Raw genomic sequence first — 12,255 nt, forward strand, 5'->3', positions numbered from 1 at the left:
TTTAACTGCATCACTTATGGATACAGCAGAAAGCAAAGATAAAGGCCCCAGCTTGCGGCAGTAGATGGTAGGCACTATAAATCTAACCACTGGCTTCCATTTCCTGCATTTGAGCTGCTTTAAATTGTAGACAGTCACAGATCTCTTGTAGCTGTTATACCATGAAGCTGGAAAAGCCRGAATAGGAGCATTTTTTAAAAGCCCTTAGGTCTGAAGACTAAATGTAGCAATGCTGGATTTCTGATCTGACTGGATGACAGAAAGACAAAATACTGAAACAAATGAGGTGAATTTTTTAAACTTCTTGTTTGAGAACAGGAAAATATTGTTTACAGGTGACGGGTCTCTGTGCAGACATGCCAAATCCCATTAGCGTACAGCACAGCAGAGGAACATGGAGAGCACTAACCGGCCCGTAGAAGCACCTTGGACTGGCTGCTCGAAGGCCCAACTCTTCCTTGCTCCTGCACATCAGTGAGGTGCAGGGTTCTCCCCTGCTGTTAGGTGTTTTTYTCCGTACATTCGGATAGCCAGAATTCTTCTAAAATGGCCTGTGCAAAGACTCAAAAATCAGATTGCTACTAAAGCCTCAACCTAACTCCCTGCAACAACCTCTGCAGCAGCACGCGCGAGGAGCACTTAGGGCAAGCGCGCACGGAGCCTACCCAACACCGGACCGGTGTGCTCAAGGCAGAGCACCACGCTCTGCCTCCAAAAGCATTTTCAGCTAGCAAATCCGGGGTGGAGGACAGACGGTAGTACGAGCTTTACCATGATTCTCAGCTCTCCCCTTCCTTAGGGGCAGTTTGGAAGCAGAGCAGCACGCTACCCTGCTCTACTTCAAGCATCGATCTATACTTCCCCTGAGCAAGCTCAAAACAGTTTTAACGATTTGATGTGTAACTTAAAAAAAAAATATATATATATATATACATTTTTCCTAAAGATCCTCCTTCCACCCCGTGATGATGCCAAATGTTTGTATATTCTCTCCAGCTTGAAAACATTTACCAATTTCTAGTATTTTATTTATATTTTGAGCTTGATAAACAAAAACCAAACACTGTGGACAGATTCTGATCTCCATAAATGGATGTAAATCCTAAATTAATCCAAAACTCTGGGATTTATTCCAGATTTACACACTTGTCACAGAGATCACATTCTAGTCCTCTGCATATTTTTTCCTACTTAGAAGAGATACATTCTCTACTGCTGAAGAGAAAAATAACACACGGAGGGAGAGAGATCTATTTTTTTCTACTTCACAGAATAGGATTTAGAGTACTGAATACCAATAATGTTGTAATATTATTGTAGAACTGCAAGAAATTTAAGATGACCTTTATAATGTACAAAATATTTTTATATTTTTTTCTTAATGCAAAAACACAAACCCTAATTTTTTACATTGCAGTAAACAACTTTTTAAATAAGTTTATGCATCAAAGACTAAATTTTTTWAAAAACAAACAACAAACCCTGATTAGTCTGTAGAGCAGCTTTGGGTTTATTCCTTTTATTTAGGTATTTTTGCTTATAGTAGCATAGATTTTTTTTTAATTCTAGTTATTTTAGAAAATCTAAACCTATTGCTTTATTCCTCTCCTGTGTAAATGTAACTTCAGAAGCACTGAATGAAAGCTATGTGCAGAAATCCAAAAGTCAGTTTAACCCTTAGAGCAGTAGCATTATCTGAACAAACTGCTAACTGCACACTTAAAGTCATATACTTACTGCACTCAGGGGGTTAATTACGTAGCACCAGATCAATATGCAATCTGCTAGTATTTAAATTATTTTAGCAGGTTTAGACAACAGCACAGTCTAGTGCCAAACAGAGGAACTCAGCAGACTTCCCAGATCTGACAGACTCTTTCTATGACTTATCAAAAAAAAATTACTTAAAAAAAAGCTCACCATTTTTCACTTTGCGACCCTCTGAGGTAAGGGACTGCGTAAATGTCAACTACTGTAAAAACCACAGATTACAAAGCAGCAATAACGTCCATTATTGGTCTAGCATAACTCAAAAACTGTGTTTAAATCTGGAATAACTTACACCTTGGTATTTTGTGGTTGCATTAAAAAATGCAGCTTAGTAACAAAGCAAAGGTRGGTATAAAAGAAAAGGCAGATGTGCTTAGGGAACATCACAGGAAATTTTGGAGAAAGTCCTGCACAGTACAAACTGCATTCTTGACCAAGGACCAAGTAGTACGAGCGTAAAAAGAACAGCCGTCATTCATTTCAGTTCAGTTCACTGCGACTTTCAGCCGTGTATTTCACGGCTCTTCCCAGCCCCTCTGCGGTGCTCAGCACGCCTGCCTCGGCTCAGGGCGCGCTGACCTGGAAAAGGCCCGTCGGCACTGCAGCCCCCTCTCATCGTTYTTGCTCCATCCAATTGCTGCAAGATTTCGTTAGCAAAACCTACTTCCCTCGCCCCGTTCCGCAGGAGCCCGCCCTTGGGCGTCCGCACCGCCGCGGAGCCGGGGCAGCTACACCCGCCTGCGGGCTCACGCTGCTCCTAGGCAGGAGAGCAGCATCGTTCTGACCTTACGCTCTGCTTTGTACGTACAGGCTCATAGCCAGACTTTATCCTGTGCTTTCAGCTACCACAGTATAAACTTGGAAGCTCACTTRGTATAGCGCAGCACATTCAGTTTATACTGGAGTATCTAAAAAAAATTAATCTTTTTTTTTCCTCCAAAACATGCAAGAAAGAGACATTTAAGGTGACCATTTCCAAGACAACATAGTGAGCAAGACCAGCTTTCATTATATGCCTTTGGTTAATAACCAATGCCAAAACAGAGAAAGTTGCTCTTATCAATACCAAAAAGTGTCTTCAGAAATGCTATATGAAGTGTTACTATTTTGTGTTAATTTTTTTAATAGAAGGAAGATTTTGCCCTTAAGTTTGTATCACAACAAGGTTTTTTTTTTTTTTGTTTTGTTTTTTAGTTCTTTTACAGCATTTTCAACTCTTTAGAATTACACCTTTGAATTCCTGAAACCAGCTTGAATGTAGAAGTCATGGAAATACCACTTCATTAAACCAAGTAAAACCACTGTATGTATGTAGCAGGGATAAATGTTTTGCAGCTGTACTTTCATTTGTCCAGTGACTATCCATCATTTGTTGTAATTTTTTTTACTTCATTAAGTATATTTTTTGGCTTTTATGTTCAAAATATGTTTATAGCTTTATAAATAAAGTAATTGCCAGACTGGCTATTCAAAATATGCCACTGGAAGTTACAATCCTGTAACACTGTCAAATAATTATTTCATAGAATTGAAGAAGATTCCTGCGTTTTTTCAGTTTTACATGTATAAATACTTTTTAAAATAACTGCCAATAGCCACCAGCAGGCAAGACTGAAATAGCAAACCAAGACTAAAGAGAATATCTTCTATGTACAATCATCATCATTAACAGTCCACCCCCACCTAATCAGTTTTGCCTTAATCATGCCATGATTTGAAAAAGTTAATGCAGCACCACACAAATTAAAAGGTGACAAAACTTTAAACAAAACAGGAGCCTGGTCAGTCTCTCTCCTCTTGAAGGATTTCCAAGGACACAGCAAGCGACTCCTRCAGAAGCAGACGACCGCCAAGTTCAGCTAGCGGAGAACGCGTGCAGCGGCTGCGCCGCGCGTCCCAGCCGTCCCCCTGCACCTTCGGGGAGGGCAGCGTTCTCTAGGGCTAACGCTGCTGGAAGGGAGGAACCGACTGAAGGCCCAGCTTGGGCAGCATCTTCTGAGACAGAAGAGAGAATTTTGTTTTTTTCTCCCCTCCCTTTAAACCCACATACAGGATTTGAACCTGGTATTCTGGCTCAGACAGTGTCTGCTGGGAATTTTCATTATAGGAAATACAGTTTTTTTATGCCAAATGTGTCATAATTACTAGGACAAGAATATTAAAATGTCACAGTCTTGCAATCCTTTGACTATTTTAAAATCCTAAGTGCAAAGAACAGCAATTTCTTTTGCATAATACTGTGCTGGACTACCATAGTTACAGCAGTTTAGCTTGAAGTACTAACATCATCAGGCAATTTGGCATGATCGTGGAGTTTAAGCAGAAGTCATTAGCTCCACCAGTAAGGCAAATGATTACAGCTGGCTTTTTTTTTTAAAAAAAAAAAAAAAAAARAAARAAAAGCAAGCTGTTCTAATAACAAGTACTACCAGAGTTACAAGGTCATAGATGTGCTTGATTCACATACAGCAAACAAAGTAGAAGCAAGGTAAGAGACAAGTATTCACATATTTGTCTCTCCTCCTACAGTACAGCACTTCTGGGAGGCAGCAGATGCTAACAGAAACATGGATACTAGTTCAATGATTAGCACATAAAGGAATTACACGTAGGCTTCTATCACTGAGCACAATTAGGATATGTTCTGTGGTAGGAACAGAGCATGGCATATCCTGAAACACTAACTTTACAGGCAGATAGATGAATGTACTTCTCACCTCCCCATGAGTAAGAACTCAGAGTACATTGAATATTATGTACAAATATAACTACAGAAAGAGAGTGGTCATCATGAATTTTTCCTCTAATGGTACTTCTAAAGTGAAGATTATTTTTACRTAAGAGGCTTCGTCATCTAGCCACATCTGTAACAGTATTTTACATCTATTGACAATACTAACAGCAGCACAAATGCAAGTCCAGCAACTTCATAAGCAGATACGACAGGCAGCTGCATCCAATGCATGGTTCCAAGTGTTGCTTTAAARGAGTTATGAATGCTTTCACTAATGGTTACAACCAAAACAAGCCGATTAAGCTGGAAAGCCAGCAAAAATAGTAATATCTACCTGGATTGCTTGTTATTTAGCTCCAGACTTAGTCTGAGAAGTTGCCCACTGTGGTTGAGTAGTGGCTTGCATGATAAAGATTGTATTTATTAACTACATCCATTTCAATTAATTGCTGCCTCGGTGCTATTACATGTACAATCAGTAACAAATGACAGTAAGGTTGTCTAGTTTCAAATAACTAGAACCATCTGCAAACAAAAGTTTAAAAGCCCTTTATTAATTCCAACGTGAAACACTGATATTTAAAGTGAGATAAGTATGTTTATTAAGGTTTACTCTACTCTAAGGTTTATACAGAGAATGGAATGCAATACAAGCTAAGAGCACACCTCAAAGATCTACCACACAACCATCCCCTACTCCCTATAAGGGAACTGTAAAAAAAAATAAAAATAATAATCAGAAAACCAGTTACTATTTAACTAGTTGCAAGTGGCTTTGTCCAAAGAAATCAAGCTCAATATTGCATTAGCTTCATATGCAATAATTAAGTCTCTACAAGCTGAAGTATCACATACAGAGGCAAAAGATTTCCCATGGACACGTGAAACCATGTTTTAAAGAGCTACATCACAAGGGTTGTTTAAAACWGCCTAAAAACAGCCACTAATGGCATGCACAGGCCAATAATATTAACTTTGGTAATGTCAGTCATATTTTTGGTCAAGTCTAGATTCCACTGTTAACGTAGAAGAGTGTAAAGAACAAGTCTGTCCTGTGCACAAAGCAATGCACCTTTCATCTGCTACCAGCTAGAGGCAGGTCTTCAAGACATGGTTGAAATATTCCAATTTAACTGTCAGGAGCTTGCTCGGTTCTAGACCATATTTTTTTACTATTCTATCAGGCAAGATTAACAGGACAAGAAAGTGGTCAAAGATTTCCCTCCCCCCCCCTTTTTTTTTTTAATGTAGAACAGGAACCATCTTGAGAGCTATATAGCTTTAAGTAATACTATTTTTCTTACATAATGTTTTTGGAAGAAATCCAGCTACTTTTCTACTTCGACTAGTTCCCCGAGACCCTTCCTAGTTTTGCTTTGCCTATTTTTTGAACTATCAATACCCTGTGAATAAAAATGTTTTGTTCTGTTTGAGGAAAAAATGCARGTGGTTTTATTTACAATGGTAGAGTCTGAATGCTTAACATTGTAACTAGACTTGAACAATTAAAAAGTGTAATGAAAATGACAACCTTAAGTGCTACTTTCCATACAGAATCCACACTTAATTCAGTTTTATTCATTGCAGAGTAAAGTAAAAAGACATCCAATTACACTAGTAAAAACTCAGAGGATTTAAATTTGTACTCAAAAAAAACACTACACATGCAAAGGGAACAAGATCCTGCTAACACAACTTCATTTGCTGCTGCATTTGTCTAATATTAACAATTATGAACAGAGCAGTGCAACTAGTATTTGGAACAATTCTTACAGTGTTCGAGTGTCAGGCACAATACTTCACTTCTCTTCACACCACTGGTTCTCTTTACGTACCTGGAAATGTATTACATTTTAATTGTTAACATGCTGCAGTAAAATTTAAAAGTTAGCTGTAAATTCCCATAAACATTCAGGATTATTTACTGCAAAAGGCACTAACTCAGAAGCAGGTTCCATTTTTCATTCAGGGTTTGCAATTAAAAAAAAAGAGAAAAAAGAAAAAGCAGCAAAGCTGTCAGTTTCCAAACTGACCTGTTTATCAATAAAATCGAAAAATTTATGCCTCAGGCATACATTTGATAATTGTTACTCTGAGTAAAGCAAACAGACCAGCTTAAAAACTGTTCGTCTCAAATGATATATCATAAATGAACAAAACCCTGCAATTTACTGCCTTTTCAAACAGGGCATCTTGTTCTGACCTTTCCCAACTGTGCTATTTTGTATTTGTTTCCTTGTTCAAGTTCTAGGATCAATGAGTTCATGAATTAAAGAAGAGAATCTGAGCACCTCATCTTTGTAGCCACAAACAACATTGTATCCTTAGCATTGTTACTAGGGCTCCAAAAACAACAGCCTAAGGATGTCACGAGCAATCCTGCATTTCTTCATAAGACATGCATTTGAGCTAAGACATCAATGTGCTTGTCTTGACTTTCTTCAGGTAATGGGCTGCAAGCATAGTGGACACTGTAAAATCTTCCACTAATGACAATCGAGTTATGAGAGTTAATACATTAGTCTACTTACATTGTTAACAGCACRTTGGTTGCATCATACATTAAATTATTGTGAAGCACTGTGCATTAACTCAGCATGAAAATTAAGACCCTATTTCTATCTGGAAAGAATGATAGATGTTTCACTACTGAGTGCTGAGGCTGTATCTTCCCTATATAAATCAGCTAAATTATAAATACAGATGATCAAGTACCTGTGCTTCTTCCTCTTCAGTGAAGTCATTCTTAATATTGAATGTCTTGCGAATTTCTTCTGGAGTCTTCCCCTTGATCATGTTTGCAACTGTCTTGCATGTGACATCAAGCAAACCTTTGATGTCCAGGTAATTCGCAGCCTATAAAAATATTCCATATTTAAAGCCTTCATATCAATATCGGATATATTACCAAAAGTTATGCTTACACTGAAACTGCAGAATGCTGTGAACTGTGAACAGACTACTTCCACTTGGATAAACTTCTTACTAAAACTTTGAAATAAAAGGTACCTAAAGTTTCTTGCCAAACAGAAATGAGTTACTTATATCATGAAAGATCCTCTTCTAGAAAGGGCTTTCAGAGTCCTTCAAACACCCAAGATCTCTTAAGTGCTGTCAACTAACCAAGTAACATGGAGTCACGGTACTACAGATGATGCACATTTCAAAAATCAAAGCTAGATTTTTAAATATATTCTCAAATCTCCATTAAAGGATCCAGTTTTAAGTAAAAGTGCTCAACTAAGAATTAAAAGCTAGAAAAGCAGGGGAGGGGGGAAAAAAAGAAAAAAGAAAAAAATACAGCTGTAGGGTCACCAGTTCAGAAAAGTATGAGAATTGGTAGGTACAAAATAGATTAATGCTTAGCATTAGGTCAACAGGCATTGTAACATCTTCCACAATTTCACCCTGAACTGTCAAACAGAAGTTGTCAAAACTATTCGCCCTCTACATCCTCCCAATAAGAAACTTAAAAAAGTATTAATGGCTAACATGCACAAGTAGAAGGCAGATATAGTCCTTATGCTTCTTGAACGGACTTACCAGGATAAGTTCAAAAAGTGTTCCTTGGTCTACTTTCAGAAATTCTTGATCCCACACAGGGATGTCATCTGTTCTTTTTTCTTTGTTCTCATCATCCTCAGGAGGAGGTGGATCATCTTTGTGATGGGTGCACCACTGAATCACCTAATTGTGATTTTGATATTTAAAGTTTCATCCAAGAGATTCTACCATTAACACCCAAATACAACTTCAGTTTTAGKAGAATTGCACCTTTTTCTCTAGGTTAATATCACAGAAGTGATGTACTAGCATGCTCCATTATCTTTAATTTTTCTTGTCTTAGAAGTGTCAAGCACCACTACTGGACTGCAACAGCCTTGAAGAATTCCATTTGAGACAGCAGCTAGTTAATCAAATATTTAAAGGACCTTAAAGTCAGCTGCTGGTGTTGAGGTCCTGTGCTACCACACACGGGACCATACAAATGAAACTTAAACCTCATTTTGAAGTGTTTAAGTTATTTGCAGATTAGAATCAATTATTTTAAAGCAGAATACTATGTATGAGAAGCACACAGAGCGGCACTAGTCATCAGCAGGACAAATTCACCCCAGCACAAAGGTCACCTGAGAAACCTTTGTATGTTTCCAAGTTACTTAAATTGCATTTATTTTTACACTGTCTTATAATCCTGATAATTAAAAGGAGAAGAGATCAGCTCCAAGTAAAATCCTGTTCCATTCTACCAAACCAAGCCATAACTTCAGAAGCTGAGTTATTTATGCATATTTTCACTAAGAAGTAATTTCTAGACCTGTACTTAACCCAATTCATTTTGGCTCAAAGCATTCTACTACAGAGAGAAAAGCATCTCAGAAGAAAGCAATATACTTGTTTTTGCTTTTTTCATTTGACCAAACAATAAACGCTGTCTACTATTCAATTTAACACAACCCAGCATGCGCTCTCTCAAGCGCTGTACTGCAGCGCAAGCAGGGCACCTGCACAGCATACTTAGTGCCAGTGACTTTCACCATTGTCTTGTCTCTTAATCTTTTCTCCTAATATTCATATCTCACGAACAGCCACTTCAATTCACAGCATCCAATTAAAATTAGTGCCTTAATAACAATGAAATACTAATATGCCTTAACAGAGATGTCCAATATCACTTCAGTACATTAGGAAGTCTGCCTGGTCTCCCAYAGCTGTTCCAGAAAGCCATCCCAAAGATCTTCTGCCTTCATCAGCCAGCCTTGYTTTGATTCTCAGATATCCTAGATGCCTTTATTCACACACCTCAAATTGGTTGAGCTTGTAGCTAGCACGTGAAAAATATTTTTCAATACAAYAGTACTTAATATCTAACTAACATTAGTTCCACAGTTCCATTACTGCCATACAAAACTACTGCTTTCAGTATCTTACCTTTTTTAAAATAGCAGCATTAACATTTGGAAGAGGGACTGGGTCATCATCACCTTCATCATCCATTCCCAAATCTGAAAACGGAGAGATGACAAGCAACTGACAGGCTAAACCATTTACCTTCTCCAAGCTGGGCTGCTTCACTAAYGCTCCATTACTACGAGCAACTATACTAAAACTGAATGGATCAGTAGAAAAGGATCTCTGACTGGCGAAATCAGAAYCTTGATGAGAGCCTACACGAGTGTAGTGCCATGGCTGCGTTATGCATACTAGCCTATACCAAGTTTAGACTAAGTAGCTAATAAAGCTACCCAATTAAATAAGGTGCTGATATACTKTGAGTATCAACAAACTTAAATCTACTGCTAAGTAGAACTTGCTAGTTTTGTGTTCTGGTAATGGATTATGTTGAAGAATTAGAAGGCAAATATTTTTACCACTTTCAAGAGATCAAGCCGCAAGTTAAAACCAAGCATTCCAACTGAAATCTCCAATTTATTATTAAATAAGCTCTCAGAGTCAGTGTGTTAAGCACAATGCTTTGTCCTCTACAGAAGCAGCAAGTACTGTAGCCATAAAGATGACAATTATCTGGCCTCTAAAGCATCTGAATTGAGTTTGCATGCTAAGACAGCAAAACAAATCCTTTGATGAAAAAAAAAAAAAAAAACCCACACAGCTGCCACAGCTTCTCCAAGAGAAAACCAAAAGAAACTATACCCTGTAATGTATTCCAACTGTTATGCTTCCTGTTCATGGTACCTATATTTTACTGGTTATGTTCAATAGCATCTTATTAATCAAGGTCTTAAGTGCTGGTACAGAATGAAAATATTAGATGAATAGAGTAATTATTTTTATTATCATTCTAATGTATCAGGTCTCCCAACCAGCCTCAAAGATTTACACTCAAGTACATCCACAGGAAGACTTTTTGAAAGTTAATGCACGAATATACACAAAAACTGAAGAAAAAACAGTAAACAATGAGGATTTGCACTAGACAGATTAGACACAGTTTGCTCTGTATCCCAGCCATCTGGCGGATTTCCCCTCCCCCACCACAAGTTCTTTTGTCTCAAATTTATGTCAGTGCGAGATCAGCACTAAGTATTTACCCCAAATAATTTAACTGCTTCCATAAGTTCACAACATCGATTTCACTTTAGTTCTTTATTGACTGTGTTAGTTTATGACCTCTCATTTCACTTAAGAAAAAGTATTTAAACCATAAGATTGGTTTGTATTTTTAAATAAGTACTAATATATACTAGATGCTCGGTTTGCTCAGCTTTCACAAAATTGAGGCAGGCTGTAGACAAAGCAAYGGGGATTTATGTTTTACTAACCTCCCTATAATTGCACTTATCAAGGCAGATAAACTTTAAGCTTTTTACAAGAGAATACATTGACTCAAAACATAGTTTAAGCTACATCAGCAATTGTTCCAGCTGTTTTGACATGAGATAGTAAGCTATTTCATAAGCCTCAGAATTAAGTTCAGCACAGTACTGTTTTGTCATCTTTTGTCAGAATTCCTGCCCGAGAGGCCTCCCAAATACACTGCTACCTCAACACGAGCTAGCAATCCTCATGGCTCCACACACTTACCTTCCAGCATAGTCTTTATAGTTACAGACTGCTTTGCAATTTCAACATCAACTTCAAAAATTTCTCCATCTGAACTCTGCAGTTTAATTGAAGGCATCTACAAGAGAAGGACAGTTATTTTCACACAATATTCTGCAGGCACAYTACAAGGCAGAGTTTAGCTGCCTCAAAGTTTAAAGTTACCTTTATTATTTACATTGTTTCTTWCTTACAGCAAATAGTCCACTGTCACCTGTGCATGCTCAGACTATTCACTGTTTGGATCAAAATGGCTAAATTCACTAATCCTGATGTTTAAGAAATTAAAACAAAGGATCTAACACTCATTAAAAAAATACATTCAAATTTAGATGCATTAAAAAGCCGTAAAACTGATTAGCATCAATAACCTTTATATTTTTGCAGTCCAATAATAGAGCTATCTTTCTCTTGAATTAACATGACACAAACACTTCCAAAACACTACTTGTGTTCAAATCCAAACAACAGGTACTCATCATAACTACTCAGCTGAAGTCAGACCCAAAAGCAGTTTTCAAATTCTGGAACCAAATCACAGAATACTTCATGCTGGAAGGGACCTCAAGAGATGGGTTGGGCCCCCATGCCCCCACTCGAAGCAGGGTCAACAGACCAGTTATTCATAATCGAACAATTCTCCTTCAGAAAAAATGTCTGGCTTTCTGAAGAGATTAAAAACAAAGAACTCCAAAAAAATCACACATTATACCACTATGATGAAGGTTTTCAGCACTTTATAGTACTCTTATGAAGTAGGAAGTTACATCAGCATCTTATCACCTTAAGAAATATTAAGATGAATAAGTATTTTAAGTTTTGGGAACAAACTGTGATAAGAGCTACAATACACACAGCAGCAGACAAAGATTATGCCATCACTAAAACAGTCATCAAATTTTACCAAAACGCACCTCTCCAGATACTCAACAACCCCAAAAATAAAATAATGGACTTGATATAGTAGTCATTAGGTTACAGCTTCTTCCTGAAGCTACGCAYAGAAGCCTAACTGGGTATCACTGCACTTGAATCAACCGACTTAAAAGATATATGATCAACACAACTGGTTGCAAAAAATTTTTATAAATCAGACCTAGACAGACTAGTAGGATGCACGCTATAGCGCATTCCTTTGCTATTCAAAATACTTCTTAGCAGCAGACCATTACAATAGCTTAGTTTTT

General features: G+C 37.6%; 1 protein-coding gene across 1 annotated transcript; it reads right to left on the reverse strand.

Annotated features, from left to right (window-relative positions):
• Positions 1-5,038: 5,038 nt before the first annotated feature.
• Positions 5,039-11,167, reverse strand: SKP1 (S-phase kinase associated protein 1). The gene is made up of 5 exons (XM_085312790.1): positions 11,051-11,167; positions 9,437-9,510; positions 8,048-8,191; positions 7,220-7,360; positions 5,039-6,339 (listed from the first exon to the last, which is right to left on the reverse strand). The coding sequence occupies exons 1-5, from the start codon at positions 11,145-11,147 to the stop codon at positions 6,304-6,306; spliced, it is 492 nt and encodes a 163-aa protein (XP_085168916.1). The 5' UTR covers positions 11,148-11,167; the 3' UTR covers positions 5,039-6,303.
• Positions 11,168-12,255: the final 1,088 nt, after the last annotated feature.

The sequence above is a fragment of the Rhea americana genome, unplaced genomic scaffold (assembly GCF_003343005.1).
Source record: "Rhea americana isolate MKP2758 unplaced genomic scaffold, rheAme1 scaffold_37, whole genome shotgun sequence".
NCBI lineage: Eukaryota > Metazoa > Chordata > Aves > Rheiformes > Rheidae > Rhea > Rhea americana.